The sequence below is a fragment of the Macrobrachium nipponense genome, chromosome 31, assembly GCF_015104395.2.
Source record: "Macrobrachium nipponense isolate FS-2020 chromosome 31, ASM1510439v2, whole genome shotgun sequence".
Lineage (NCBI taxonomy): Eukaryota > Metazoa > Arthropoda > Malacostraca > Decapoda > Palaemonidae > Macrobrachium > Macrobrachium nipponense.
In genome coordinates, this window is record NC_061093.1 from 33,269,544 (window position 1) to 33,284,449 (window position 14,906).

Genomic DNA, 14,906 nt, shown 5'->3' on the forward strand with positions numbered 1-14,906 from the left:
GTTTTATTATTATTAATAAAAATATATAAGAACTATTAAAACCAATGTTTTATTAATGTTAATAAAAATACATGATTTAAAAAGATAATATTAAATACTAAAATTTGTACATAGATAAGTTGCAAAAATATTGAAAAAGGATTTAAAAACTAGAATTTTAAATTGTGGGCTATGTATCTCAAAAATTCCAATACATCGCGGTTCTTAAAGTCTTGCACAATGTTTGATATCCTTATGCTAGAATCCTGATAGCGTTTCCGCTTAGGAGGTACTGGATGCCCAGCAAGTATTTGATTGATTATGACGCTGGATAGTGCCTGTTCTCTCTTCAACACCCCCAGAAATTTCCATTTATTTTGGATGAAATGACGTAACGCTTGCTTGCATATGGTTATGCCAGCCTTCTAAGGCGTTATTTGTTCGAGGTAAATCTTCAACAACACGGGTGTGATAATTTACATGGCCAACTACTTCATTTCCACAAACTTTTATTTTCGCTTTACAGTTATTATGGCGGCGTTTTTCACATTCATAAGATGTAACATTATTTGCCAATTCCTTCTGCTTCACATAGATGTATCCTTCGTAAATAAGCTTCATTTTTCCACGTTCACTTCGGACGAACTCCATGATGGGTGATGTTACTTCTTATATTTCTGAATAGACACTGGATCCTTCTTACTTTTTTTTTTCTTTTGTAAACATTTGTTTGACTATACAGTTGGCGATAACTTTCGGAAATTAACTATAACTCGTACGACCGATTACCTAATTAGGAAATAACTACATAAATGGTAATAAATTTAGGAAATAGATACAATTATTTCTTAAATGACCAATTATGTAATTAGGAAGAATATCTTCATAAATAGTTACTAAGAAGTAATTACGTAAATGGCAATAAATTCCAAAGCATTTGTCCAGAGGACAGTGGTTTTACGGGGGCAATTTTCCCGGGGGCAGTAGTCCTACGTACAGGGCAATTTTCCCGGGGGCAGTTGTCGGGTGGTAATTGTCCTGGGGGCAGTTGTCCTAGATCCAGCTCAAATACATCAAGTATGTGCTTACAGTCCCTCACGACTTTCCAAGCAGTGCCAAAAAGTTCTTCAACACCTTGAAAATATTGACCTGGACTTGTAAATCAATTAGTTTTCATACTTTGAACAGTGAATGCCAGCAAATTATTCACTTGAAACATTCATACTCCCCGAAAAAAAAATCATCATTTGACACTGGGTGACATTGAATTTGGTTTTGGATTAATTGAAGTGTGGTGCACTTCTTGCATCATTTAGTACTAACCCATTTAAGGAGTGGGAAGAGATTTTCATTTTAAAAGTATGTGGTTGCATTATTTGACTTTGGTGTAAAGTTTAATATTTAATGTAATCGTAAAAATGTTAGACATCTTCCCCCAATATGCTGATTTCATTACTTGAATTCTCCTTAGCTTAATTTATAGAAACAATAATTTTGCTACAAGAATTAAAGACATTATGCACCCCATTCAAGCATGAGATTATGAACTCTTTATTGGAATTTATTTGAAAATAGATAGGGTACCAGTAGGCAATCTGCAATGACTATCACAATTGTGTGGTAATTAGCACACACTTAAATTGTAAGACTTGCAGCAGGGGTTCTGTTCCAGCACCATACAGAAGTCAATTTCCGCTGTAAGTCGGTGCTTATTATTAATAGGTACCGTTAATGGTGCTTTTGGCACTATAACTAGATACCTATTCTATTGTAAGGTTTGGTAAGGCGCTTACTGCGTCATAACTTTACGGTTCTGTAACTAGATATACCCATTCTTGATAAATTTATTTGAAAAAGCGACGTAACATCAGAATGTTGTAAGTGCCGCCATAACTCATGGGCACCCACAGGTTGTAAATATATACGTATATATATATATATATATATATATATATATATATATATATATATATATATAAATTACATTTAACAGCTGTAATATGATATGCAATAGTAAATGGTTAAAAAGTGACGGCAAATAAAAAAAAGTGTATAATATTTGATACAGGGTTTCCTTTGTATCTAGTTCTGTAATTTGGGTTTCCCCCCCACTGCTCATGAAATGTTAACATACTAATTATTTTCACTTTCACTCCATCTTTTAATCTTTTTCCGTGATCCCTAGGCTTGTCTTGCCTCGAGGCTGCAATATATTAGAACCCAGAGGCTACTCTCTTGTGTAAGGGTAGGGCATATTCAGTCTTCTAAGCTAATGGATATTGAATATTTTGGGTAGCGTTAAGTGTTCAGGTAATGAACTCCACATTTATAAATGTCATCTAGCCAAGGCCCAACCTTTTCCTCAGTACTTTGCACATTGTATGTATTTTGATTCTTGATGTATAGTTCATTTGTAAACAGTTTGTCATCTACTTCTTCAAAGTAAATTGTGCAAGTGTTCATTTAGAGAAGCTATATTGCTAAGATATATGTTGTTTTGCTAATACATTGTCTGTTTTTTGTGCAGTACCTGGATTCCTTACCTATAACATACGTAATGTCAGGATTTGGAAAAAGTAGTTTGTTCTCCTACACTTGTTTTGATTGTGATACTGTTGGATATACCTGAAGGGACCATTTCCATGAAGTAGCTCTCCATTGTATTCTTCTTCTCAGCTTTATCCCTATTCGCGGTCGCAGTTTTTAATGAGCTTCTTCCATCTACCTCAGTCTGTCCTGTGTCATTTCCTCCCGTACTCCCTTCTCCCTCATATCATTTCTAATGCAATCTCTCCACCTGGTCTTAGGTCTTTCTCTTCGTGTTCCATCCAGCTCCACGTCCATCACTTCTCTTGCCATGTGTTGCTCTTCTCTTCTCATCAGGTGGCCATACCATCTTAACCTTGCCTCCTGCACTTTCTTTGATGCTTCAGTGACCTTTACTGTACCTCTAATAAGTTCATTTCTAACCCTGTCCTTTTTGGTTACTCCACTCATCCACCTAAGTATCCTCATCTCGGTTACGTCCACCTTTCTGTCTCTGTTTTCTTTAGTGGTGCTGCTTCCAATCAATGTGTCATTGCTGGTCTGACCACTGCCCTGTGCACTCTGCCCGGTTGTTAATCTCCTCTTCCATGTTCCCCTCATTGGCAATCACTGAGCCAAGGTACTTGAATTTATGGACCCTTTTGATGTTTCCTCCGCCTAATTTGATTGTTGTTCGCTGGTTGACATCCAATTCGGTTGTCAAATATTCTGTCTTTTTCCTGCTTATCCTTAAACCTCTACTCTCCAAGGCATATCTCCAGCTTCCAAGCTTCCCCTCCAGTTCTTCCCTGTTCTCGGTTACCAAGACTGTCATCTGCATAGAGCAGACACCATGGTGGCTCCTCCCTGACATCCTCTGTTAACACATCCAAGACGATGTAAAACAGAAGTGGGCTCAGAGCGGATCCCTGATGTAGCCCGACTCCAACTTGGAAATTTTCTGTTCTTCCAACTGTAGATCTGACGCTGGTCTTTACATTTCTGTACATCTCCCTGATCATTCTGACATACTTCTCCATCACTCATCTCTCCCTGAGACATCTCCATATTTCCTGACGTGGTACTCTGTCCTATGCCTTCTCAAGGTCTATAAAGGCCATATGCAAGACCTTTTGCTTCTCTCTGAACTTTTCCCTAATTTGTCTCAGAACGAAAATACCATCCACAGTACTGAGCTCCTTCATGAATCTTAGTTGCTGTCTACCGATGAAAACTTGCTGCCGTAATCTTTCATTCATAATTCTTTTAAATACCTACAGTATATGTGACATGAGCTTTATTCCTCGATAATTTTCATAACACTGAATGGCCCCCCTTTCTCTTTGAATATTGGGGTTAATATACTCTCTCCATTTTTCGGGTATCGTCTCACTTTCCATAATCTTTTTCATTAACTGCCACAATACGTCGATTTATTCCTCATCTAGAGCCTTCCAGGCTTCTGCAGGTATGCCATCCGGTTCCACCGCTTTACTATTTTTCATCTTTCCCAGTGCCACTCTAACTTCAGCTTTTGTTATTTCTGTGGCTGGTCCACAATTTGTGTGGCCATCTCCTCTTAGAAATCTGTCATTTTCTTCATTCAATAAGGCCATTAAACTATTCTTCCCATCTCATTATGCCTCATTTCTCAGTACATGTTCATCCTTATCCTTAATCTGTCTTGTGTGTGTTATATCCTTGGTACTATTATTTCTCATTTGTGCTAGTTTAAAGATCTTTCCTTGCCCCTCCTTGGTATCTAGCTCCTTTGTAAAGCTGATCATATGTTCTATCCTTAGCAATTGCTACAGTAGCTCTCCATTGTATTAACTTTCTAAATTTAGTAGTACATACCTTCTTAAACAGTTCAAGGATTCAAAAATGGCATTTCTTAATGCAGCTGAAACTAGATTGGATGATATTTTACTATTTTTATTGTTTTATTTTTGCTGATTCATCTGCCAAGCAATGAAACCTCTTTCTGTCGTGAATGGGATTGGTTAAGGTAGTGCTCCAGACCATCATGGATGTGTAAGTTCAGACTGGTGTGAAGAAAATAGAATAGAATGTACAACTTTGGCCGAAGGCTAAGTGCTATGACCTATGAGGTCAATCAGTGCTGAAAGGAAAACTGAGAATAAAAGGTTATATAGGGCTGAGAAGAAACTCTCACAGGTACACACATCATTATTATTTCAGCCTTCAAAAGTCCTTTGTTGGGTGTAGGCCTTCCCCCGGTATGCTATGAAAAAAGGGATTTTGTCGTAGGAAAAATCTATTTCTGGGCGAGGAAGCCGTGTCGCCTAGTGAAATATGTCTGCTTTAGCACTATTTCTAGTAAAATATTGCTATAATACCAGAGAACTGCTAAATTGGACATGTCAGAAGCTTCTGACTCGCTCACCTATATAAAAGGTGTCGGTATAAAACTGGGGCGAGTGTTAAACACTACCACAGCAACCCCTCCAATTAGCCTTTTCCTCATCAAAAGACTGGAAAGTAAGATGGAAAAAAGAATATGAAAGGAGGCTGAAGGGACACGGCAAAGAACCATTGCAATTTGGTCTTATAGGAACCTTGTCTCATCACAATCTTTTACTGAAATGGTTGGCTATTTCATGCATTAAGTTCCAATAATTTGCAATAGGTTTCACTGCTATGTTTGAGCATGTAAATGGATACATTATAATTAGATTCAAAACCAGGCAACAGATCCTATTTACATGAGGCTTATTGTTGATATCAAAGGTTCTTCAGCTTTTATTCTTGAATGATTATTAAAAATAAATTTACTATAGTAGTACTGGATTTGGCTTTAGTTTTTCCATCCCTACCACTCAATTTGATTTAGATGACCTCATTACTACTGTGAACTTGTCTTCCAAGACCCAATTTGTTGGGGCAAAGTTCTTTGGTAGTACAATACCACATTTTTCTTGAAAGAAGCACAACATGGGATTACTTTAATGAAGTTTATCCAAATAAATATATTCTCAGTGGGGAATTGAAGCAAAATCATCATATATATTTTTTTGGACTAAAAATAATAGCTGCACCAAAGTAAAACTAATTTTGAATTTTCTCAGTCACAACGTGGATTACTTGTCATTACATCATGGAGCCAAGGTAAGACATTTGCTTTTGTAGATGCTAATACAAACATGTATACCAGTGGTATTTGGTTTTCTCTAACAAGGAGGTACGGCTTACCAACTCTTATATGTAAGTTTAAAATTTCAATAGGGAATAGAATTGTAAGATGGAAAACCAAAAGGACTTGTAATGTGTACTGTAAAATATATATCAGTAAAAGATAAATGTAAAGGCTACCAGTTTAGAGCACAAGGCCCTCTTGACAAGCGGTTTAGCAGCTGTCTATTAGATATGATTGTAGCAGTGAAATGAAACGCGAATTTTGTAGCAATTTATTTCAAATTCTCACATATCATAGTTACTAAACTTTAGAAAACCCTGTGAAAACTTTTGTTAAGTAAAATACTGTACATTAACTTATTTCTATTAATATTTAAACATTTTATTCGTATTCAATTTATTCTAAATTATCTTTTGTTAGTGAAAAGGCTTTAGATACAGTATGAGAGATATTAATTTTACCAAACCACTTTTTCTCAATTATACTCTCACTGAGCTGCCAAGTTCAGCAGGGAAAGAAAAATGATATTAAGCAGACAGGTTTTTACATTCTCATTACCAAGTGCTCCCCACCAGAGGTTATCAGTACTTTCCACAGAGTGCTTTGAGAAGTGCACTGTAGAGCATTGCAAAATTCTGAAACATCCCAGACTCCCAAATGGAATTTTTTAACTATTCATTCCTCTAATCTCTTCCAACTTAGACCTCGGACTCTTAACTTTACTTACAGTACTTAGGAGAGCCCTAGGAGTCATAAAAATGCAACTCAGTGGTGTTAGAGTAATTATAATATCCCTGTGTTCATGTCTGGTCCAACTCTGTTACATTGCATAGTACTTATTATGCATAAGGTCAAAAATTTTGCTTTAAAAGAGCAATTCATGTCATAATGAACAAAATAGCAGCCTATGAGGAGGGTGCTGTGTCTCTAGTAAGCCCTCCATAGTAAACTTTAAACTTGCGAGCATATTACAGATTCTTTGCACCATTCCTGTGACTTGAAGCAATATTGCCTTCTGTCTTTCACATGTTTCTGTATGGCTCTTCCCACCTGATTGTCCATTAAAAATAATTATAACACAGTACAGATTACAATAATAATATTTACAACACTTGACAGATTCATTTTCCTTTGTCAACATAATTTGATGGGTAGACTATAATGCACACTCTCTTCCCCTCAAAATCAACATAGATGTGTAAAAGATACTACACAATGCAATTCTTTTTCCTCTTTAGTATTCAAAGTCTAGAACAATCAGTAGGGAAGAAAAAGGCAATAGTTACAATAGTATAACTATAACAGCAGTGACACAAAATTGTTTACAAATGATAATGCAAGAAATTTTGAAATAAAGTACTACAATGATGAAGGGTGCAAGATACAAGGTATAATGAATTTATGAGCGTGAGAAATTTACATTCTGCTGCAAGGCAAGTGATACATTGGGGTGTTTTTTAAAGTTAGTTAGTTAGCTTTGGGTGAGAGGGAATGTGATGGTAATGCTAAATGCCAGTAAATGTTAAACCATTGTTGTTAAAAAGTAGTATATCCTCAAAGAAACTTCACCAGTAGAGAAGAAAAATAGTGGCAGAAATTTCTCAATAGCTTAGTTCTAGAATTCACAACCCCTACCCTACAAGCTTACTCAAATTAAAATTAGTTGGATCTTTTATTTGTTAATGTGTTCTGTTTTAGTATCTTTGTGAATTAGTACTGCAAAGATCACTACTTAGTTTCTTTTCTACATGGCAGCAGTTCGATGATTTGCATTCTCTGTCACACCAAAAAAAATGCAATTGTACCGTGCTCACTTGCATTATGTCTAATGTCTTTTATGAAATTCCCCAGTGACTAATCATTGTCACCTTTTCAGTTCTGATCAATAGTTTCTAATTTTATGGTCTGCAGGGCACTGATTGGTCAAAGTTATGCAAGCATTGGCTGGAACAAAGTAGCTATGAGAAGCATGCTGAAACATTTTACTCTGGGGACATTTGCTGGTCAATAAGCAAGTAGAATTATATATATATTTCTTTAGTAGTAGAGAGTAGCTATACCTTAAATTTATCATTTTCCATGTTTTCATATAAAACATTCTTACTCATGCAACTCAGTTATATTAGTACACTAACATTCCAGCATGTATTCTTCACAATTATGTCTTTTCTTATCCTTTATCTGACAAGAAGCAAAACATTAAAAGTTATAATGCAATGACTTTTACATGTCTTTCACTTCTACCTATACATCAGTATATAATTGTCATTATAAATGAAGTTATCAATAGTGTCATTATTTAAAGGGTTGCACATGACAAATCATGAACCTATCAATGGTGAGGGTTGTCTGTACATATTTAGTTGAGCCAGCAGATATTCTATAAATGGAGCTAAAATAACAACAATGAAATTTATGTTACAGACCTGCTATAGTACTTTTAAGACACTTCCACAAGTAGTTCCTATATCATATATGCATACCCTGAAAATCTAAAGTAATATACATAATGGGTGCCTATGTACCATCAGTAAACATATTGTCTTTCTAAATAGTACTAGCATTAACTTTACAGCTTTGCAAGCATGTTTTCAGCTAATGAACAAGTAAGACCCTTTCCATCAGGTTCCACATTCAGCTGTGTCACCTTGCCATCTTCAACAATCATAGAATACCGCTTTGATCTCAGTCCACCAAGAACTGCTAAATCTTGTTCCAGTCCAAGGGATTTTGTGAACTCTGCATTGGTATCAGCTAACATTCGAATCTGTGGGTAAAAATAAAATAACTGATGAAATACTGATCTGATGGTTTATAACAAAACAACAAAGAGAGAGAGGGAAAAAATATCTTGATAATGCATGCACAAAGTAATTACAAAGGTGTAGGTAAAGTTTTGTATTAGATTCTGAAGGTAGCATTTTTGTCAAAATAGCTGCAACACTGGACTTAAAAAAAGATAATGACACATTTCTCAGGGTAAAACTACATCCAAGTTCCATGGGACTACTACTGCCTCCTCCTGTTTCTTGGTGTCAAAAGACCTAATGAGGTCTGACACATCCTGATTTGAGGAAAGGTCTACTACCTTGTGTCAGAAGACAGAGCTTCACATGGCCTTATAACCTTTGATAGTAGAAGTAGACAGGCTCCTAGAAGTTTTCAAATATTGCAGAAAATCTGATATTTCCACTACAGATGTCTCAGTAGAGAAGATACTGTGCCTTCAGCATCAGGACCGAGATATTGCCCACTTGACCTGATAAGACTCAGTCGGAGGATTGCCGCCTATACTTGGCAATAGCCTCCTAAGCTGATCTTGAAAACCCTTTCTTTCTAAGGAGCTTCCTGATAGTTTGTAACCTGTAAGGGCCAGAGTAGACAATCCCTGATGGAAATGCATAAAGTGAGGCTGTTTGAGTAGAAGAAGCCTTTAAGGTAACAATCTTGGAAATTCTGCCAGTAGTTCAAGAAGGTCTGGGAACCAGTTGCTGTCCTCTTTTTGTCTCTAGCCAGTTTATTCAAACATGACCTCAAAGTCTTCCACTTTTTACTGCCCCTCATCTGAAATCCTGACATCTCAATCAACTGAGCACACCTGTCTGTGCACAGCGTACGTGAGTCATTGGATTCTTTAGTAAGTCGCTAACTGCAGCCTTTGCTGCAATACCTAAAGCTAGTTGAACTAGAGTCTGACATTGTGATAACAAAAAAAACTAGTCAACTAATAAGTCACAACTGAGGAAAAAGTTGTTAATTCAGTTAATAAGGGTCTCACAAAGAAACCTAACACTATCTAAGTGTGCTGAAAGGCTACCAATACAAGAATACTTCACCAGTTAACAAAATGGACAATTGAAAAAGTAACAAATTCCAACATAACTGGTCTACAGCCATTAGCCAGCAGACAACTTGAAGCTCTTAGCTAAGTTGTTCCTATCTTTCCCCAAAAATTGTGCGGGGTAAGTCACCTACCCGAAACAAAATAACACGAAATGACAAATTTTCTAAGACAATTTGTATTTTTCATAGCTACAAACCTGAGGTCTTAACAATAGGATCATTTCTAGCGCCTAGCTGGATCTGGTTAAAAAACAGATGAAAGCAAGGAATCTTGTGATATCTGGCAACGCATGCATAGATCGGGTGAAGAATGGTCGAAGACCATTCACCTAAAACGCGTCAAGTCTTTTCTTTGACTGCCTGGGCGAGAGTCGTGTTAGCCTCTCTTGGCCTTTATCCGGTTCATTGCCCGTTTCGCTTGTGTTTAGTGTGTGTGTGTTTCACTGATATTATGGCCACTAATTTCAAAATTTTAGCTGCTGAGCGAGTGAAAATAATAGCTTAGTAATTACTTGGAATGTTACTTTTATAAAACTACCATATATGTAATATATTGTGCTACACAGATGTACCAAATTTCAAAGATAATTTTTATTTTTCTTGGATATACCAACCAGTCCTGAGACCAGTCACTGAAGCTTAGTAACAGACCCTACCCCTGCAAATGGAACAGTGCCAGTGGGGGCATACAGACAAGAACTACATAAAGTATCAAACAGTGTATACATTCTTAAGACGTACCCTTACTTTTATACTGAAAAAACATTCACAGTGAGTAATAAAACTCATAATCCAAAATAAACACATCAAGAAAGAAAATACTTCAAATATACTTCAATCCAAAGGTCAGTGAGAATGGACAAGATGTCTGCACAAGCTGGTGGTAAAAAAAAAAAAAAAAAGCTTGGTTATAGCAAGTGAGTTGGCAATACCCTGCCATCAATTTACTATCTCATTACCAAGCTTCAACAAATTTTCCATGGTGGTGCTAAGACTACTATGTTAAAGATAATGGTTTGTAAGAACACACATAAAGCCTACATACAATGAATGCAAGTATCAAAGACATACTCTTACCTTATTAGATACTTTGTGATTTTCACCCCATGCAGTCATAACAAAGGGATCATTTACAGAAACACAAACTATTTCTGTGATGCCTTTGGATTTCAGTTCGTCTGCTTGTTTAATGTACCCAGGTAAGTGAGTCTGAAAGAATGTTACTAACATATACAACATATTTTATCAGGGATTAGTATATATGTTTACACATTTTTATTTCATTACGCACTGGTACAGTAATTCATTACAAACCTATTACCACAACAGGTATTTATTGAGTTTGGTGAAGCATAAGTTTAACAGTATTCATAAGTACTGTATTTTCATGATATAAAAAAAAAAAAAATCCCAAAGTAGACATAGCAGTCATTTATTATTTATTAATCTTGATCCTCACAATGAAATTCCTAACTAAAAATGCTTTTGCCTAGAAACAAAAGAATTTGAAACTGGAAGCGATGGCAAACATCAACTGGCAACTTCCCCTGATTTGTTTTCAACTATCTTGTCAATCATTTAGTGCATATGCATAACAACTACAGTACTCCCCTTGCTCTTCATAATATATTGGGAAATAACATGGCCTATTGATGGAATTGGAAAATAAACAGGAAATAACATGGCCTATTGATGGAATTGGAAAATAAACAGGAAATAACATGGCCTATTGATGGAATTGGAAAATAAACAGGAAATAACATGGTCTATTGATGGAGTTGGAAAATAAATGGGAAATAACATGGCCTATTGATAGAGTTGGAAAATTAACTCCCTAACTGTATTTGACTGCTGAACTTAGTACGATACATAAATTTATTACAATTTAACTTGGTCACTTAAAAAAATAAATAGAAAAGGAAAAATATGGGATCCCTAAGATTAGCCCTACTCAAAAGCTATTGTGATTTATAAGTTAGGAATCTTCAGAAAACTAGAGATATACCTTCGAACACCCAGGAGTGAAGGCTCCAGGTACAGCAAATATTAAGATTTTACGTCCTGCTGATACATCCCGAAGGTTGACAGCATTGGCAGGGGTCTCTTCATACACATCTACACTAGGAATCTCGTCTCCAACCTATAAAAATTCAAATACGTTACACAGTACACAGACATGCAATATAAAATGACATGGAATTCAGTAAAAAATTATTTAGTATTATGTGAATATATCCTCTATCTTAACTTTCAATAAAAAATGGGGCGTACAGAGTTGCTTGTTGTAGAAATGTATATTACAGTGACAGTCCATGAATATAAATACAAAAATGCATACATTCTGCCTACCACAGAGAAAGTGGGGACATCTGTTTATATACTGGGCATGTCAAAATCCACTATTTTTTTTTTATAAGACACACAAAATCCATTAATTTTTATTTACAAAACAAAGTCAAAACCCATAGGTTTTTTACAATCAGTAGACATTTCACAGACTACATATAATTTTTTTTTTCTCAGAATACAACAAAATGCATTCAATTTTTAAAAAGTAATTCATATTATCCATAAGTATCCATAAGTACACAAATCAGAGTCTTTAATACAGTAGACCCCCGTATTCGTGGGGGATGTTTACCAGACCCCTGCAAATGGATAAAATCTGCAAATACTTAACCACCCCCCCTGTCTCAAAATGCTTGAGTATAACTGCCTTTCTTGAAAGTTCAAATACCAAATGTATACCTTAAATAACATCCTACATCAAATTTACAGTTATTATAATTATTATTAATTAATTGTATTAACTTTTGACATTATATTAATATACCTATCATTTCAAAGTCATCTCAACATCTGTATCCTTAAAGGTATATACATAAGTACTTCTAACCCTTCCACCCAAAAGAGAGAGCGAGATTGTCCCACTGAAAACCGACACCTCTGGAGACAAGTTAAGTTAGAAGATCTGGGGAAGATTTGATTTACATAGAATTTTGGCTTTATGCCAAGCACTGGGGCAACTAAGGCCATTCAGCTGAAATGGAAGCCGACAGTAAAAGGTTTGAAAGGTGTATCAGGAAGAAAACCTCGCAGTTGCACAATGAAATGATTGTTAGGAGAGCGTGGACAGTAAGATGGAAGTAAGAGAATATAAACGGAGATACAGTAAAAGGAATGAAAGTAGTTACAGCTAGGGGCCAAAGGGATGCTGCAAAGAACCTTAAGTAATGCTACATTCCACTGAATGAGGTGCACTGATGACACTACCCCCCTATGGGGGATCTTAGGGAAAAAAGCAAAGCCCTTCTAGATACCTAAGACACATCGGAGTAGGCTAGATCAGGTTTGATTAAAAATGGCTACTTTCGTTTAATGGATAGCCTATCCCTGAGGTTTACTCATTTACTACCTAGCCCTATGTTATACATCATCATAAAACCTTCATTTCCCTTATTGGTCCCCTATACTTGACAGAGGTTGTTGAAGTGAATTATCCCAGCATTTGCGATAGAAATGAACATTCAAATTTCTCAGCATCACATCAAAGGCAGTTTAAAAACCCATGTTACCTAGCTACTAGTAGGTATTGATAATAATTTTGCCTATGTAGAGTTTCATTTATTATATTTGCGTAGGTACCTACCTACTACTACCTAATATATACAGGGCTACCTAACTAGGCTAGTAGTACCTACACAGACGCGGCTGCAGTCGGTAAACCACGGTAGTCCCAGTCTACCTAGCTATACCTAGGTAGGTAGGCCTAACCCGAGCATTTTTGGCTATCTAAGTAGTATTCCTGACAATTATGAACACCTAACTAAACTTGGGACATTCAATCGCCGGTAGACTACACTCAACCGGAGGTGCATACATAGGCCTGGCCTAGCAGGTAGGAGATTCGCTTAGCCTTCGCCAGGATACTGGCTAGTACCTAGGTATAAACTAACCTTTTATCGTTAGTACACTTAAAAGTGCATTCAGGACCGTCTGCTTAATTTCATACCATAAAACATAAATATTTCTATCACTGACCTTTATTGACATGGTTCGACTGAGAGCTGTAAATACCCCCAAAACGAGACTTGGTACAAAACCTCGAAACTCCTTGCGTAAGTTTTACACTGAGCACGGTCGCCATTGTTGATGCAGTGTTACCAAGTCGTGTTGCTGAAGACCATTGCAAGGAAGCAAGACTGAAGGTCAAGGTCGAGAACAATAGTTCTTGTGTGCCTTGAGCAGAACTGAAGGAGAAGAAGGCAAACAACATTTATTCGCTGCTAAAATGTCATTGGTAAGATAACTTCAACACTTGCAAGCACTAACTAAACCCTTACGGGTTATTGTAAACAAACTATGTAGGTTTTACATTCGCCTGCAAGTTCTGTCGGTTAAGCCATGCATCTCGTGGGAACCCGAGGTTCATGAAAATCATAAAATAATCGTATATAAAATTGGTAAACTCAATATGATTACTGCAAGAAATTGTCATAGACTTAACATTAGTAATTAGAAACATTGCAATTATTAGAAAATACCTAAACAAAGATACTCTGAAAACAGCAATTTACTACCAAATACTTACGAGGCTTGACTGCTGCAACGTTATAGAATACGGTCTCCCCAACTACCTACTAACAAAATTGCAAGGAGTGCAAAATAGAGCCGCCAGATTATAATAATAAAAACAAACTACGTTCCCGTAATAGGATAACCCCAGCACTAATTGAGCTACATTGGCTCCCAGTAAAAGCAAGAATAGAGAATAAAATACTTCTTACGGTCTTTAAATCACTATGGTAAACCAACTCGCCTGAGAAACTGTTTAAGCTTCTTTAGACCTAAAATGAATATTAAAGTGAGGCATGCAAGTGAAGCTCTAGACTAGAGGCTACTTGAACCCAGAACAAATTATAAGTCAGGCGAGAGAGCATTTGTACATTGTGCACCTAGATATACAATAGGATGCTGCCTGAAGTGAAGATCATACAAGAAGCAAATTTGAAAAAAGAACTAAAGACTCCTAATCTGCAGGAGCTTTGATACTGACGGGAAAACACGAAAACACAATTATAAAATATAAGAAGCATCTTATTTTGAAAATGTACAAGGGTCCGCCATAGAGGAATCATCCCTGCGTGTGGAGGGCTGTATACCTAAAACCAAAATAAGGTAAAGAAAAAAATCATGTAGTATCATTCAGTTTTCCGTGGACGACTCTCATTTCTTTATGTCAATGAACATTACTAAAGTCATAACCAAAACAAGTAACATATAAAGGACAGCAAGCAACAGATCACCAGAAAATGATTGAAAATAAATTATATGAAAGATGTTTCAAAACAATAAAAAATGTACAACAGATAACAAAAAGAGTGAGGAACGTTGGAGTATT

General features: G+C 36.2%; 1 protein-coding gene across 1 annotated transcript; it reads right to left on the reverse strand.

Annotated features, from left to right (window-relative positions):
• Window positions 1-5,921: 5,921 nt before the first annotated feature.
• On the reverse strand, window positions 5,922-13,667 carry LOC135206750 (peroxiredoxin-5, mitochondrial-like). Its single transcript, XM_064238242.1, is given in 5 exon segments — window positions 5,922-8,429; window positions 10,583-10,714; window positions 11,511-11,645; window positions 13,547-13,585; window positions 13,587-13,667. Coding segments are annotated over 5 exon segments (570 nt in total). The 5' UTR covers window positions 13,653-13,667; the 3' UTR covers window positions 5,922-8,231.
• Between the last annotated feature and the right edge of the window lie 1,239 nt (window positions 13,668-14,906).